Consider the following 17,092-nt stretch of genomic DNA (forward strand, 5'->3'; position numbering starts at 1 on the left):
ATCTCTACAGAAGAAAAATTAGCAAGGTGTGGTGGCAAGCTCCAGTAGTCCCAGCCACTCGAGAGGCTGAGGTGGGAGGATCAATTGACCCCGGGAGGTTGAGGCTGCAGTATGCCACGATCATGCCACTGTGCTCCAGCCTGGGTGACAGAGTGAGACACTGTCTCAAAAAAAAAAAAAAAAAAAAAAAGTAAACCTACTGTAAACATCTTTATATGGCCATATATTTGTCTTGGGTAAATACCTAGAAATATAATTCCTGGGTCATAGGATAGGTGTATGTTTACTTATATAAGAATCTAACAGACTCTTTCCAAAAGTGTTTGTACCATTTTACACTCCCATCAACAATGTAGGAAATTTCTGGATGTTTCACACTCTCACCAACATTTGGCATTATCAGTCCTTTTAGTTTTAGCTGTTCTGGAGAGTGTGTAATAGTATCCCATGGTGGTTTTAATTTTCAGTTCTTTGATGACTAATAATGTTGATCATATTTTTCACCATGCTTGGCCACTAATAAATATATCTTCTTTTTTGAAGTATCTGTTTATATCTTTTGCCTATTTTGTGGGGCTGTTTGTGTTCTCATTCTTGAGTGTTAGCAGGAATTCTTTATACATCTTAGATACCAGCACTTTGTCAGACAGATGTTTTGCAAATATTTTCTCCCAGTCACTGGTTTGTCTATTCATGTGGTAATGGTCTCTCTCTCTCTTTTTTTATCTTTGGAGATGGAGCCTTGCTCCCAGGCTGGAAGTGCAATGGCACGATCTTGGCTCACTGCAACCTCCACCCCCTGGGTTCAAGCAATCCTGCCTCAGCCTCCCGAGTAGCTGGGACTACAGGATCCCACCACCACACCCAGCTAAGTTTTGTATTTTTAGTAGAGATGGGGTTTTGCCATGTTGGCCAGGCTGGTCTCTCAAACTCTTGACCTCAGGTGATCCACCTGCCTTGGCCTCCCAAAGTGCTGGGATTACAGGCATGAGCCACTGCGCCCAGCCAGTAATGGTCTCTTTTGATGAGCAAAGTTTTGTTTGTGCTTTCATAGACTTTATTGTTTGGAATAGTGTTAGATTTACTGAAAATTGAGATAGCACAGTTCCCCTATTGTTAACATCTCACACTAGTATGGTATAGTTTTTACAATTAATGAACCAACATTGATACATTATTATTAACTACACTTTATTCAGAGATGTTCTTAGTTTTTACCTAATGTCCTTTTACTGTTCCAGGATCCCATACAGGATATCCTATTACATTAAGGTTTTATGTGTTTGGCTCCCCTTGGCTTTGATGGTTTTTCAGATTCTCCTTGTTTTTAATGACCTTGACGCTTTTGAGGCATGCTGGTCAAGTACATTGTAGGATGTCCTGCTGTTGAAATTTGTCTGATGTTTTTTATCATGATGAGACTGAGGTTATGGGTTTTAGGGAAGAAGACCACAGAAGTAAAGTGCCATTTGTCATCACCTTATAACTAAGACACATAGTATCAACAAGACTTATCAGAGTTGTTGTTGACCTTGATCACCTAGCTGAGGTAGTGTTTGTCAAGTTTCCCCACCGTAAAGTTACTCTTTTTCCCCTTTTCCACTCTGTGCTCTTTGGAAAGAAGTCTCAATAGTTCACCCTTAAGGAGTGGGGAATTATGCTCTCTATCCTTGAGGATGAAGCAGCTGTATGAATTATTTGAAATTTTTCTGGTCAGTGCGGTGGCTCAAACCTGTAATCCCAGCACTTTGGGAGGCCAAACCGGGCGGATCACGTCATTTCAGGAGTTTGAGATCAGCCTGGCCAACATGGTGAAACCCCGTGTCTACTAAAAATACAAAAATTAGCCGGGTGTGGTGGCGGGTGTGTGTAATCCCAGTTACTCTGGAGGCTGAGGCAGGAGAATCGCTTGAACCCAGGAGGCGGAGGTTGTCGCGAGCTGACATTGCACCATTGCACTCCAGCCTGGGTGACAGAGCAAGACTCCGTCTCAAAAAAAAAAAAAAAAAAAAAAAAAAAAATCTGCATTGCAGATTTGTTTCTAGCAATTTTTACAAGTTTTTGATAAAGCCTAATTTATCAAATTATTTCATGTTTATTGTTTTCTGGGTTCTAATAAATCTTTGCCTGCCCCGCAGAGTTCTTGCTTGTCTGTATTTTATGATCCTTGTGTAGTGATAATGCATTGCGTTTGTAATAATGTAAGGCAAGTTTAAGTTTAAATTTTTTTTTTTTTTTTTTTTGAGACAGTCTCACTTCGTCACCAGGCTGGAGTGCAGTGGCGCAATCTCGGCTCACTGCAACCTCTGCCTCCTGGGTTCAAGGGATTCTCCTCCCTCAGGCTCCCAAGGGACTACAGGCGGATGCCACCATGCCCAGCTAATTTTTGTATTCTTAGTAGAGACGGGGTTTCACCATGTTGGCCAGGATGGTCTCGATCTCTTGACCTCTGCCTGCCTCAGTCTCCCAAAGTGCTGGGATTATAGGCGTGAGCCACTGCACCCGGCCAAGTTTCAAAAATTTAATGAAACTCCGTAACTTTTCAGATGTGGGATTATTGCTCCTACATTTTTGGAATTTTATTCCTAATTCATTTTTAGACAGTTATGCCAGCCCAGCTTAATAAATTAAAAATAAATTTATTTTGGCAATGCCTTAATAAATTAAAAATAAAAACTGAAATTTTGGAAACCAAAGACGTTTAAAAATGCATAAAAGTGCCGGGCGCGGTGGCTCAAGCCTGTAATCCCAGCACTTTGGGAGGCCGAGACGGGCGGATCACGAGGTCAGGAGATCAAGACCATCCTGGCTAACATGGTGAAACCCCGTCTCTACTAAAAATACAAAAAACTAGCCGGGCGACCTGGCGGGCGCCTGTAGTCCCAGCTACTCGGGAGGCTGAGGCAGGAGAATGGCGTGAACCCGGGAGGCGGAGCTTGCAGTGAGCTGAGATCCGGCCACTGCACTCCAGCCTGGGCGACAGAGCGAGACTCCGTCTCAAAAAAAAAAAAAAAAAAAAAAAAAAAAATGCATAAAAGTTTTCCAAAACCATCTCTGGTGCACCAAAATTAACCAATATATAAAGAATTGCTTTTGAATCAACTGTTGACAGTTCGGTTTTTCTGCTATCTTCTCACCTGGCAGGCTGGTCCTTTCCTACTTGGGGCTAGATCTTCCTTGATAACACAGGGCCCTGACAGGTCTTCCTGGACACTTCAGATATTCATTCATTCACTCACTTCATTCAGCAATATTTATTGACCACCTATTATATTCTAGGCACTGGGGAAGACAGAGAAATAAGTCAGACAACTACGTCCTTAAGAACTCGATCTATTGGATGACTGCTCAAATTCACTTGACGGTTATTAATGTTGATTTACTACACATTAAGCATTCTCACATGCAGACGGTATAAAACTTTGCATGTGAAATGGAAGTGACAATGTCAGACTACAATAGCATGTACACGATGAGTACAAGACAATTTGGAGGAATTTCAATTGTTGAATTCAAGATTTATTAGGTTCTTGGTTTTCCGAGAAGTTTGTAATAGATGTGATAGAAGATTGCATACTGTTAATCTTGCTTTTGTTACAGAACTTTCTCAGAAAGGAGTTTGGTTGTATTACAGAACGTTATCATGGGGAAATCAGTTTTTAAGTCAGAAGAAAAAAACAAGCAGTATGTAACAGACCCTGCTAGTATCCTACCCAATACCTATTATCCCTGTCTTCTTTACTCAGAGAGCACCCTGTTTGGGAAAGCAATAAACTCAGCTTCCCATACACACAACTGGGGGTGGCCACATGACCTAGCTGTAACCAGTGAAGTGTAAGCAGAAGTCTACTGGGTGGTGTTTCCAGAAAGGTTATTGTTTTCCTGATAAAGAAAAAGGGCTGCCAGGCGCGGTGGCTCACACCTGTAATCCCAGCACTTTGGGAGGTCGAGGCGGGCGGATCACAAGGTCAGGAGCTCGAAACCATCCTGGCTAACATGGTGAAACCCCGTCTCTACTAAAAATACAAAAAATTAGCCCCGTCTCTACTAAAAATACAAAAAATTAGCTGGGCGTGGTGGCGGGCGCCTGCAGTCCCAGCTACATGGGAGGCTGAGGCAGGAGAATGGCGTGAATCCGGGAGGCGGAGCTTGCAGTGAGCCAAGATCGTGCCACTGCACTCCAGCCTGGGCGACAGAGCAAGACTCCGTCTCAAAACAAAAAAAAAGGCTTTGTTGACCGGATTATTGAGTCCCTTGCTATATGCCTTTACTCCTTTCCTCCCATGTATAACACAGACAAGGTGCTTGGAAGTTGAGCAGCCATTTTATAACCACAAAGATGAAAAACGTACATTAAAGAGATGGTAAAGCAGGAAGCTGTAAGCATTCTCTTGAGCATCTGCACATACCCTGTACTGCCGACCTGGGGATTTTTTTGTTAAAACAAACACACACAAGAAACACATAACTTGTTGAGCCCTCCCCATGGGTTCCTGTTACATACAGTCAAATGCATTCCTAATTGATGGACTACCTCAAAAGGGAAAGGTTTCCAGGAAAAGTATTTTACTTATTATTAGGAGAGGGGAAAAACTTTTCCATCGAATATGAAAAGCCATGCGATTTCCTGGAAAATGTAGAAAAGTGTTTACATTTCTACATACGGAAAAAGAAAAGAACTTTACTTGGTCTGTATCTGCCCATGGTAGAGAGAAGAAATCTAGGAGTGCAGGAGACACAAGCTAACTCCTGCCCTCTGACTAGGTGGTTTCCAGATAGTAGGCTTCTCTTACTAGAACAGTGCCTCCTAAAATGTGTCTCGGCATAGGAGGTCCTTGAGATGTGCCTTGCAGGAAAAAATGATTCCTTGGTCCCTAAGTCTGGTAAGTACTGTATATAGAACCCCCTCCTCTTAGAAATTCACAGTGGATATTATGATGTTAAGGGCTCCAGATAAATCCTGTAGTAAAGAAACCTGCTTAGCAATATTAAACCCAGCCCCTTCAAAACTTAGTAGCACCTGGAAAATGTACTTGAGAAAATTTCATTAGAGAAATAAAGACAAAGGCCGGGCACGGTGGCTCAAGCCTGTAATCCCAGCACTTTGGGAGGCCGAGACGGGCGGATCACGAGGTCAGGAGATCGAGACCATCCTGGCTAACACAGTGAAACCCCGTCTCTACTAAAAATACAAAAACGAGCCGGGCGAGGTGGCGGGTGCCTGTAGTCCCAGCTACTCGGGAGGCTGAGGCAGGAGAATGGCGTGAACCCGGGAGGCGGAGCTTGCAGTGAGCTGAGATCTGGCCACTGCACTCCAGTCCGGGCGACAGAGCGAGACTCCGCCTCAAAAAAAAAAAAAAAAAGAGAAATAAAGACAAAAAGTTAAAAAAAATCAAACCTGCTTAAATCCTCAAAGAACCAGAACAGCAGCTACCCTCTGGAAAGGGATCTAGCAATATTTAGAGTGGGTAAAAAAAAAACGTTTTATTCACATTGCAGATGGAGGGCTATTGATTTAGTGAAGGGAATGAGACGTACAAAGAGCAGTAAGTTAAACATCAGTGAGAGGTAACACAAATTGGGCAGGTGCCATCGGCGTGGTGATCCCCGAGAGGATATCAGTTGATTCTTCTCTTGAGTTTTCCCAGTACATTTGTTTTCTTTCATTTTTTTTGAGTTGGAGTCTCACTCTGTCACCCAGGCTGGAGTGCAGTGACATGATCTCGGATCACTGCAACCTCCGCCTCCCAGGTTCAAGCGATTCTCCCGCCTCAGCCTCCCGAGTAGCTGGGATTACAGGCATGCACCACCATGCCTGGCTAAGTTTTGTATTTTTACTAGAGACAAGGGTTCACCATGTTGGCTGGGCTGGTCTCGAACTCTTGACCTCAGGTGATCCACCTGCCTCAGCCTCCGAAAGTGCTGGGATTACAGGCGCGAGCCACCGCACCTGGCCCCAGTACATTTATTTCCTTCTTTCCGTCAGTAGATCCAAAAACAGGACTAGGACCCCAAACTGTGGTACAAAATAGACAATAATAACCAGCCCACTTCAAGAAAGGTTTCATCTTCTTCTCTCTCTGGGAGAGTTCTTACATTTTAATAATGTATACTTTGACTCAAGAAGGGATAGTTTTTCTTCCCATCTTGTGACCCAAATACATAAGCTCTGGTAATCAAACCTATACCAAGGTACCCTCATAGACAGACTTACTCTTTGGTTCCACTCAGGTATTTCTGCTCTTCCTTTTGATGACAAGCCACATCTCATCTCCTATGGGAAATAGCAGCTCTGTAGGTTATGGCAAGTAATTATTCTGAAAACTTTGGAAAGAGGTGTGGTCATCAAGAAACTTTGGAAAGAGGTGTGGTCACCAAGAAATGCATGTAAAAAGTTCTTGATTACAAAAGTTATTTAAAATTGTCCTCTTAGTCAATGCCATCGGCTATTATCTATTGTATGCATAAACCCAGTTTGGCAGAGAATCAAGTATTTTTTATTGAGTGTTTCTGACCATCACATCCTCCTTGAATTCTCTTAGGCACTTGGCACTGTTGATTGCTTTCTTAATCTTTCTCTTTTTTTATTCAAAGTTTTTGTTTTTGTTTTTTAAATAACTATCCTAAATCCCTGTTTTTGAAACTCTCTTCTCCCTCATGCAATGCCAGAGTCCCAAACTGTTTCCTCCCAATCCATCGCTATGGCCATCCCTTGGTGATCAGTTCTTTGCCCTCTGCTTCTCACACTCAAAGGTTCTTTCTTTGTCATGATCTTAACTATCATATCTAAGCAGCAGATTCAAATATAGAGTTCTGGTTCCATGATCTATGCCCATACCACCATGAACGTGCCCGATATCATGATCTCGGAAGCTAAGCAGGGTTGGGCCTGATTAGTACTTGAATGGGAGTTCTTGTTCCATGTCCAGCTATGCTAAAGTTGAAAACCATTGAAAGGAAGTTCCCACCCACAGGAATTGTAAGTGATGTTTCATCATCCGTTACTCCATTGACTCTTTGCAACAGTCTTGTGAAATGGGTATTCTTATCCCAATTTATCAATGAGGAAACTGAAGTTCAGTGAGATCAAGTAACTTCTCTGAGATCATGCAGCTAGCAAGTATCAGATCAATGATTCAAAGCCAAATCCAGTTATCTCATGAAAATTGTTCCTTCTCTCTACTACACCTTATCGCTTCCTTTACCAAAATGCTGGCTTTCATCACATCAATGAAGGAGAGCAGAGTCCTGAGTGAAGCATTTAACTTAATCAGCTGGGGATTGTTGGATGAAGGAATAGAAAACATAAGCAAAGTGAAAGCTCAGAATGTGTCACCTTCCCCTCCTCCCTACATCCAGGTTAGCCTTACAGACAGGCCAAGTAGTGAGTAGCCCACAGAGTGGAATGTGAAAGATGCTGGTTATGTCTACTTCCCCTCGAAACATCTTTCCAATGCCCTTCTACCCGCCTTGTTCCTAAAGTCCCCTAGGCCTTTAATTCCTTGGGGTTCCTGTGGCCTCTCAAAGTGCAAATATACCTGGAAGAAGAAACAATAAACTGCATTACTAACATATAATCATTCAGAAAATATTTATTAAGCACCAGAATCTGAAGAGGTACTTAGAGCTTCACCAGAATCTGAAGAGGTACTTAAAGCTGAGATTATTATCTTCTTTTTACAGATGATGAAATCGTGGCTCGGAAAGTCTGAGTGACTCATTCAAGATGACACACCTGAGCCCCATTTTCTGAACCAGAGCTCAGACTTGGGTCTTCTGATTTTCTGTTCTATGCTCTTTCCTTTCTATCACAGTAACTCAAGGGGTTTATAGGTGGGAACTCAAGACAAAAGTACATGAATAGTTAAATAACAATTCAAGATAACAGTAGAATTAATGTTAGAAGGCAATAAAAGTGTCCAATGACTGATAGAGACAATAATTACTCTAGGAGTGACCTGTAAGGTCACTGTGGGTAAGAGTCAACAGAGAAGGCCTCAAACAGGAAGCAGGACTAAAGCCTGGCCTTGGAAACTGAATAGAAAAAGGGCAGCCCAAGAAGAAAGGGAGGGCATTCCAGTGTGGGGGACAGGAAGAATAAAGACAGAGGTGAGAAAATCCAAGTCTTGTTTGGAGAGAGAACGAAAAGACTAATTTAGCTAGATCTAGAAGAGAGACTTTTACTGGGGAATAATGGAAAATAAGATTCAAAAGACCCTCTTGAATTTCTGACAAAAGGATTTTGACTTGTCTTGTGGACAATAGTGAACTATGAAAGAATTTTGAGTAAGACAGTGAAACTCTGAAAGCAGTGTGTGGGTAGACTAATCTGGCAATATGCATTTTAGAGGATGCCTTTCAATGGGAAGAGACTGGAGATAAGGAAGACTAGTTAGGAGCCTATGACAGTCAGGGATAAGGTGACAAAAGCCAGTATTAGAATGGTAGTGCTGAGACTAAAATGGAAGGCCAATTGTAATTGGCAAGATGAAAAAAGAAATGTCAGAACCTGTGAAATAGGGAGAGACAAGAGTTGAACTTGCCTGAGAGTCTTCAAGTCTAGCTGACTTGAAAGAAGATGCCATGAACAGAAATTAGCAAGACAGGTAGACAAACTGGTTCAGGGAGTTTTGCTTTTGACATCTTGGGGTGGAATTAACAATGGAAGGTCCAAGTGAAACTGTCTAGTAGGCAATTGAAGATGTAGAGGTGGAGGTTAGGAGAAGGGAAGGCCTAGAATTGAGTTGGCTTGGAGTAATGGTATATAAGGAGCCCTGGGAGTCAGGAGACCTGGGACTTTGCCTCTTCTCTGCCACTAACTTAGTGAGTCACAGGCAAGCCACCTCTCTGGGCCTATTTCCTTCAACGTAAAGTGAGGGGGTGCACAGACCCTATATGATCTCTGAGGTACTCTCAAGGACTATGAGTCACCTGCAGTATGTTCTCTCCAAGGCAAAGTCAACAGTCCGATGAACAAAGGGCATTAAATAATCCCCAAATGCTATGACTCTGTGACCGATCTCAGGAATGCTATTTACTTAAGGAGCAAAAGAGAGTCAGCAAAGGAGATAGAAAGCAATCAGAGAGATAAAAGCATGAGGAGAGAAATTCTAAAGTGAGAGGATAAAATAAGGAACTAAAATTAAAAGTATCACAATAAATAAGATAAATATTTACATCAAATAATGACAAAGGGATAGCATGTATATTAAGTAAAGAATACATTTAGATATATAAGAATACCACTAGGGTGCCAACTGAAGAAAGATGCAAAGAGTAAATATATGGGAAAGAGTTCAATCCCATGAGTAATCAAAGAAATGAAAAAATATGAAAATAATGTTTAACCATCTAAGGAGATTTCTTCTAAAGTCCAATGCTAGCACTGCAAGGGAACTGGAACAACTCATATGTCATTGTGGTGTGGAAAATTTTTGCAGTCCTTTTGGCAATCATGATCCATAAAAACGTTCATGCTCTTTGGTCTGGTAATCCCGCTTCTGGGAACTTATCCTAGAGACAGAATTACAAAGGAGAAAAAATCTATACACATTAAGATGTTCAAAGCACAGAAAAATTGAAATATATCTAAATATTCAATAATAGGGGAATAGTCAAATAAAATGTAATCTACTGACAGGTGTAATTTTATGATGCAATTGAAATAATAGACATGAAAGACTATAGCAACCAGGGAGAATATTTACAATAAAAGGTTTCTAGGCCAGGCGTGTAATCACGCCTGTAATCCCAGCACTTTGGGAGGCTGAGGAGGGCAGATCACTTGAGGTCGGTAGTTCGAGATCAGCCTGGCCAACATGGTGCAACTCCATCTCTACTAAACATACAAAAATTAGCCGGGCGTAGTGGTGCGTGCCTGTAATCCCAGCTACTCGGGAGGCTGAGGCAGGATAATCACTTGAACCCGGGAAGTGAAGGTTGCAGTGAGCCAAGAATTGTGCCACTGCACTCCAGCCTGGGCGACAGAGCAAGACTCCGTCTCAAAAAAAAAAAGAAAAGAAAAGACAAACGACAGCAGGGTTGAGGTGTCAGTGGTAATGCTTTGTTTTTTTGTTTGTTTGTTTGTTTTTAAGGTGGGATAAAATGGGTGATGGAAGAGACTTGAAATAATGAAGAGAGGTAAACAAAGGAATAAGAAAGGGGACCACCTCTTATTCTGGGAACTTCAGGGAAGAAAGGGAGAAAGACAGGGCAAATATAGAGTAGTTATCATGAATGATAACTGGAAGTTGAAGCGTTAGAGCTTCTCAGTTTTGTAGGAGGCAAGGTAACTCTCTTAAGAGATCACAAGAAAGATAAATTTGGGGCCTGGTGGAGGTAGAAAAGACAGGAAACAGCTGCTGTGGAATGTTCTCTAGGAACACACCAGGCTAAGAGCAATGAAGCTTAGACGTAGTTCCAGGATGTGAAGTTTTAGTGAGTCAAGCCAGCCTTGTCTTCTGGTTTCATCTGCAATTTCCTCCAGTCCTAGAAGAAAGGAGATTGGCCCAAGGTGAAAGTCAAGGTGTTTAAAGCTAAAGTGCAAGGGAAGACAGCCCTAAAGTAACAGATGAGAAAATTGGCCTGAGTCAGTTGGGATGGAAAGAGCAGCTTTACTGGGTGGGGACAGCAGGTTAGGGGAGGTGATGGGCAAAGAGGCCATGGTCATAGGAATAAAAGGAAGAGAGTGCAGATAAGGAACGGTGTATGTAACAGTGGCTGTGAGACTGGGAGAACCAGTAAGAAGAGGAGAAAAAAGCCGGTCCATTTACTCCTAATGGCAGGAGTCCTGCGTAGCAAGAAGGTCCTGGATATCTAGGGAGAAAGTGGGAGCCTTTCAAAAAACAAAAAGGGAAATTTAGGGAAACTGAAGTCATTTTTTTCTGCAGTCCAGCCCCAGCCCTACTCTATGGAGAGAGACCCCTTAGAAGCCAATAAGAAGTTGTTATCATTAGATAAGTAAGAGATCAGAGACAGGTCAGCAAGGGTGGGAAAAAAAGAAAGGCAAGGCTGGGGTCTGACTCAGGAGACCAACAGGCTGGAAGGTGATTTCAAAGGGAGAAGGCCTGTAAGTGTGAGCCCACCCTTCTCAAGAATGCCTGCCAAGAAATTCTTACTTCCCAAGGCTTAGGGGTTAGCTTCTCAATTTCCAATGCACCTCACTCCCCTCTGCAACTTGATCCTATAAGCCTGTAAGTGCCTAAGATGGCACTGGAAGAGAGAAGCAATGAATGGGTGGGAAACTTTAAAAAGAACCTTCCCAGTCCTAGTGCTCCACCCTGGCCTCAAAGTCCTGAAGCCTGATCTGAAAGAGCTGGTGACAGATGTATCATTTATTTGGGGCAGGAGCTAGAGAAAGGGGAGAGATCAGTGAAACGCCAGCTCTGGGCGTCAATTCCTGTCACCACCATCCTCTGCACAAATCTGCTCTACTCCTCAATGCCGGAACTTACAGCCATAGACATGAGAGCTCCAGCCCCTCAGTCTGAGCCATCCACTTGTCCTTTCATTAAGTACAGGAGAGCTGTCATATACATGTTCTGAGCAAACATCATAAAGAAGGTCCAGTCCCATTCCTGTCCTAAAGGCTATTATCAGCTAAGGTCCCCACCCCATCACAGGACTTTAATTCATGCTGCGCACTAGTTCAACAGTGTCAGGCCCCCAGCTATATGCGGGGACCCTGGCATGCAGGCTCCCTGGGATCACACCCTATTCCAGTGCCTCGGTAAGCAAGACTATGCTGTCTTTGAGGGAGAACCAGGAAGTTGGTGTGGGTGCTGCATATGGCACATCCTCGGCATCTGTGACATGGAAGTTGCCTCCACTTCCTGATTCTGGTTATCACCATCAGATACGTCAGGCCAATCCTGAGGTGACTCTGCCTGATCCACCCCTTCAGCTGAATGCTCTGGTCTGGCTGGAGAAACACATGCTATAGGAGGCTGTGGGGGAAATGGGACAGGGAAAGAGGACTGGGGAAGATTTTCATGAAGACTTGTAGGACCAATGGCCCCAGGAAGGGACAGAAACAATGAGAAAGGAGTAGAAGACTGGCATTGGCTAAAAAAGAGTGGGCAACTGAAAGGGTTATGAGAGATGAGATCACCCATAATGTCCCTGTCTCCCTGCAACCCTCAGGGTGAGGGCTTCTATCCAGAGCCTGGAAAACAGGAGGAAGCGCCTTACCAGGTATCACTATTGGTTTCCCTCACCTCTGCCCTGCACTCACCCCCTTTTCTCTCACTTCCCGGCTTCCCATGTTACAATCTATCTGCCCTAGGAGTAGAGAAGCTACTGTCCTGGGGGGTGGCTGCCCACCTGCAGCTGCTATTCTCAGGCAGGGACACTAGGGCCAGGGAAGAGGCAGCCGTGCGGGGCTGGGGCTTGCCACCACCACAGAGCTGATGGAGCTGACGTCGATATTTGTCCCCAGTGAGCAAGTAGAGCACAGGATCCAGGCAGCTGTTGGCACTGGCCAGGGGCCGAGTCACTTTATAGACCACGTTGACAATGTTCAGCACTCGGCAGTCAGCTTCCAACAGCCTTGCCAGGTAGTAAATGGTGCGGGTGATGTGGAAAGGCACAAAGCAGACAGCGAAGACAGTCAGCACCACAGCTATGGTGCGGAGAGATCGGAGACGAGAAGAAGACTGTGCAGCGCCTGGCAAGGGCTGATACAGGCGACGGGCCATGAGCCCATAGCAAACAAGAGTGACCAGGCAGGGCACGCCAAAGAGCAGCCCCATGACCGCCGAGCTGAAGTGCACATAGTGGTCAAACTCTTCAGGCCGAGTGGTGTCATGGCACAGGACAGTGGTCCCTTTGGTGCTGGTTGTGACGAAGAACAGGTTGGGCACGAGGCAGCCGGCTACGACCAACCAAACTGTCAGGCAGATAAGGCCTGCGAGGCGAGGGCGGCCCCAGCGTAGTGCCCGAAGTGGGTGGCAGATGCCCAGGTAGCGGTGCACGCTAATGCAGGTGAGGAAAAGGACGCTGCAGTAGAGGTTCCAATAGAAAAGAAAGCGGACGAACTTGCAGATCTCAGTGCCAAAGGGCCAGTGGTTGCGGGCTGCATAATAGTAGATGAGGGTGGGCAGCGACAGCACATACAAGGTGTCTGACAACGCCAGGTGGAACATGTAGGTGGCAGTTGCATCCCAGGGTCGGAGGCGGAAGATGAAGAGCCATAGGGTTGGGGCGTTAAGGCCCAAGCCCAGCACAAAGACAACTGCATAGCTCACAGGAAGCAGGATGAACTTGAAATCCTCATCAAACCAACAGTCCAGCTCCACCTCACTGCTGCCAGGACCTGGGCTGAGGCCGATGGATCTCAACAGCGAGGACTCTGTACTGGCCATGGCCCCCCTGGAGATGGAAAGGGGAGAAGTGAGGGTGGCAGGATTTCCCTGCCCACCCCTATCCCTGAGCTGGGGCAAAAAATGCAGAGAGCAGGGAGAGCAGTGGTTGAAGCACTAGAGAGAGCTGACAGGAGTGCATCTGGGTGCACTCAGGCTAGCCAGGCCCCTACCCAAGCTCCCTTGGTCCAGCTTGGGGAGTGGTGGGCAGCAGGCAGTGCTGGGGCTCAGGCAGGCAGCCCGTGGGTTTGGGTTGTTCTCACTCTGCAGCTCACTCTGTCCCTAAGAGCCTGGCTGACTTAAGAGGGTGGAGGCCTCCCAGCACTATCCAAAGTGGGAAGATACCCAGACACAAAGTGTCTCCTGACTCCTCATCACAGCTGTGTCCCTGGAAGAGGAGTGTCTCTCCCCACAGTGCCTTTGCCTCTCCTAGTGCCCTGGTCACAGTGTCTCCAGATGACATTTACCTATGACACCTTCCCCACTGCCTGCCTACAGCCCAGGAGCCCCATTGCCACCCTTGCCCAAGAACCTTGGCACGTCTCCTACCTGGTCCCCTTGAAGCTGAGCTCAGCTAACTCTGTCACCCTTCCCCTTGGCAGCCAGAGGGCATATCCAAGGAGGTGGAGTTGGAGGTGGGGCCTGTCCCTCCTCCCATCTGGGAGATCCAAAGAGTTAGAAGGGCCCTTTACAATGACCTAGTCCAACCCTACTCATTGTACAGATTGGGAAACTGGGGCCCAGCGAGATTACTATTTAACAGCTTTGAAATGACTGCAGGAGGGAGCACATGAGGAAACATCCAAGTTTACCGATGAAGAGCCAGGCCCCTGGAGATAGATTACAGGGGGATCATACAAGTCTGTGTCAGTGAGCAGAAACATGGGAAATGAATTTTCACATGGGCAAATGCAGGACAACACATTGAAAGATTTTAGAAAATCTAAACTACTATATTTAATACAAATCTCAATCTCATATGCATATCCTTACAACGAATGCTTATATAGCACTTACTATATGACAGGCATTTTTCTAAGTGCTTTATACTTATTAATGACCCCATAGGTTCTCTATGAACTAGGTACTATTGTTGTCTCTGCTTTGCTGATGAAAAAATGAATGCACAGAAAGTTTAGGTGTCTTGCTAGTTAGTGATAGAGTCAAGATTTGAACCAAGGCAGGCCTGCCTTTGGATCAGGCTCTAGCATCCATGACTTAATTGCTGTGCTTAAGTTGCCTCCCTAAGCCACTAGCTATGATCCAGGAAAGAATCAACAAATATTTATGGGAGACAAAGGCAGGCAGATCTCTTGAGCTCAGGAGTTCAAGACAAGCCTGGACAACATGGCAAAACCCTGTCTTTACAAAAAATACAAAAAATTAGTCGGGCGTGGTGGCATGCACCTGAAGTCCCAGCTACATGGGGGGCTGAAGCAGGAGGAGTGCTTGAACCTGGGACGTTGAGGCTGCAGTGAGCTGTGATCAGTGAGCTGTGATCGCGCCACTGCACTCCAATCTGGGTGTCAAAGTGAGACCCTGTCTCAAATATAAATAATTTTTTTTTTTTTTTTTGAGACGGAGTCTTGCTCTGTCGCCCAGGCTGGAGTGCAGTGGCCGGATCTCAGCTCACTGCAAGCTCCGCCTCCCGGGTTCACGCCATTCTCCTGCCTCAGCCTCCCGAGTAGCTGGGACTACAGGCACCCGCCACCTCGCCCGGCTAGTTTTTTGTATTTTTTAGTAGAGACGGGGTTTCACCGTGTTAGCCAAGATGGTCTCGATCTCCTGACCTCGTCATCCGCCCACCTTGGCCTCCCAAAGTGCTGGGATTACAGGCTTGAGCCACCGCGCCCGGCCATAAATAATTTTTTTTTTAAACCACAAATATTTACTGAGACCCTACTTTTGCCTGGTCCAGTTCTAGTTACTGGTAATTCCTTAGGAGTGGACAAAATAGACAAAAACGCCCACCCTAATGGTGCTTACATACTACTGGGGGATAATAAAATTAATAAGTAAAATATGTAGATTGTGATCATCATTATGGAGAAAAATTAAAGAGGGAAGGAAAAGGGTAATAGAGAGGGTTGTTGTTTTAAGTATTAGGAGTGAAACCAGGCACAGTGGCTCACACCTCTAATCCCAGCACTTTGGGAGTCCGAGATAGGAGGATCACCTCGAACCCAGCAGTTCGAGGTTGCAGTGAGCTATGATCACACCTCTGCACTCCAGCCTGAATGACAAAGCAAGACCCTGTCTATAAATAAATAAATATTAAGGGTGACTTTTGAATAAAGGCCAGGTGTTGCGAGAAGGGGAAAAGTAAAAAATGAGGTCAGAGAGTTTGGCAGGGACCAGATCATGAAGGTCCTCGGAGGCCGTTGTAAAGGACTCTTTGGTGAACGGGAAGGCACTTAGGGTTTAGAGAAGAGAGGTGTCATCTGACTTACATTTTAGAAGGCTCACTGGCCAGCTCTTTGTTGAGAATAGACTGCAGGGCTGGAGGTACAGGGGGAAGACCAGTCAAGAGTCTATTGCTGATAGAGATGATGGTAGCTTGGATCACAGTGACGGAGATGATGAGAAGTGGTCAAATTCTGGATAGATTTTTTTTAAGTAGGGACAGCGAGATTTACTGATGTGGGGTATAAGAGAAAGAAGAGTCAAAAATTGCTCCAAGATGCCTGACCTGAGCAACTGGAAGAATAGAGTTACTGTTGACAGAGATAGGAGTGGGTTTAGGGGAAAGATTGGGAGTTCACTTTTCAGCCTGTAAATTTTGAGATGCCTATTACACACATAAGAGGAGATGGCCAGGAGACAGTTCATGTCTCCCGAAGGATACTAGCCAATACATTTCCCATACAGACTCTACCCCTTTCTATACAGTATCCCTCATCTCTCTTGATCACTCCCAGAGACTTGGTCTGAATATAGTGGAGAAGGTGCAGAGAACAAGCCTAGATGTTTGAGAGCCGGGTGTAGGGGACTGTCAGCAGCTCAGGATCTGGGGCTCCTGAAGCCAACTAAGCCTCCGTAAGTATGTCTTAGGCACTAGAGGCAAACCCGGTCTGGAGGACTCTGAGGATGAGGTAAGCAGTGCCTTTGGGGAGGGGTGAGCAGGCTGGAACAGAATCCACTCTGCATGGAGCTGAGAAGCAATGGGGACTCTGAACTTACTTGATCCTCAGGTCCTAAGAATGTCACCCAGCTGGATCCCGGGAGTGAGAGGAGGAGGCAGACTTGCAAAGGAGGCTCTAGAATCTAGAATCTAGATCTCTCAGAAAGCTCAGAAACCTGGATGGGGAAACTGAAGATCCTTGCCCTGTGGCAGAGTAAGGGGTGGAATAAAAGGTAGCAGTGGAGGACACAGTCATAACCTGAGTCCTGGGCAGCTGACTACTGTGACACTGCATAAGAGGCCCAGGTTTCTGAAGCCAGACGGACCTGTGTTTAAATCCTTGCTCTTCCACTTATTAATGTGAGCCTGGGCGCCAGTGAAATGGGAATGATAACACCAATCTTTTTAGGGTTTCCTGAATATTGAATTGGTTAACAGGTGTGGAAGCACTTTGTGAACCATACAATGCTGCAAGTTTATAAGGTGTTTTTTATTACTGCTTTGCTCCCAGGGATGAACCTGGCCTCTGCAGAGGTGGACAAGCGTGTTTTGAAGTTTGGTGTACACCCAAGGAGAAGTACTACACTACAGAAGCCCCACCCTGAGCCAGCTT

General features: G+C 45.2%; 1 protein-coding gene across 1 annotated transcript; it reads right to left on the reverse strand.

The window, feature by feature from the left end:
* Positions 1–11,906: 11,906 nt before the first annotated feature.
* P2RY4 (pyrimidinergic receptor P2Y4) lies at positions 11,907–13,537 on the reverse strand. The gene has a single exon (XM_010384134.1). It carries the CDS (start codon positions 13,359–13,361, stop codon positions 12,264–12,266), a length of 1,098 nt encoding a protein of 365 aa, XP_010382436.1. The 5' UTR covers positions 13,362–13,537; the 3' UTR covers positions 11,907–12,263.
* Positions 13,538–17,092: the final 3,555 nt, after the last annotated feature.

The sequence above is a fragment of the Rhinopithecus roxellana genome, chromosome 7 (genome assembly GCF_007565055.1).
Source record: "Rhinopithecus roxellana isolate Shanxi Qingling chromosome 7, ASM756505v1, whole genome shotgun sequence".
Lineage (NCBI taxonomy): Eukaryota > Metazoa > Chordata > Mammalia > Primates > Cercopithecidae > Rhinopithecus > Rhinopithecus roxellana.

Bases quoted from the DNA above. Each gene is read 5' to 3' on its own strand.
- P2RY4 (XM_010384134.1), bottom strand. From the start codon at position 13,361: ATGGCCAGTACAGAGTCCTCGCTGTTGAGATCCATCGGCCTCAGCCCA.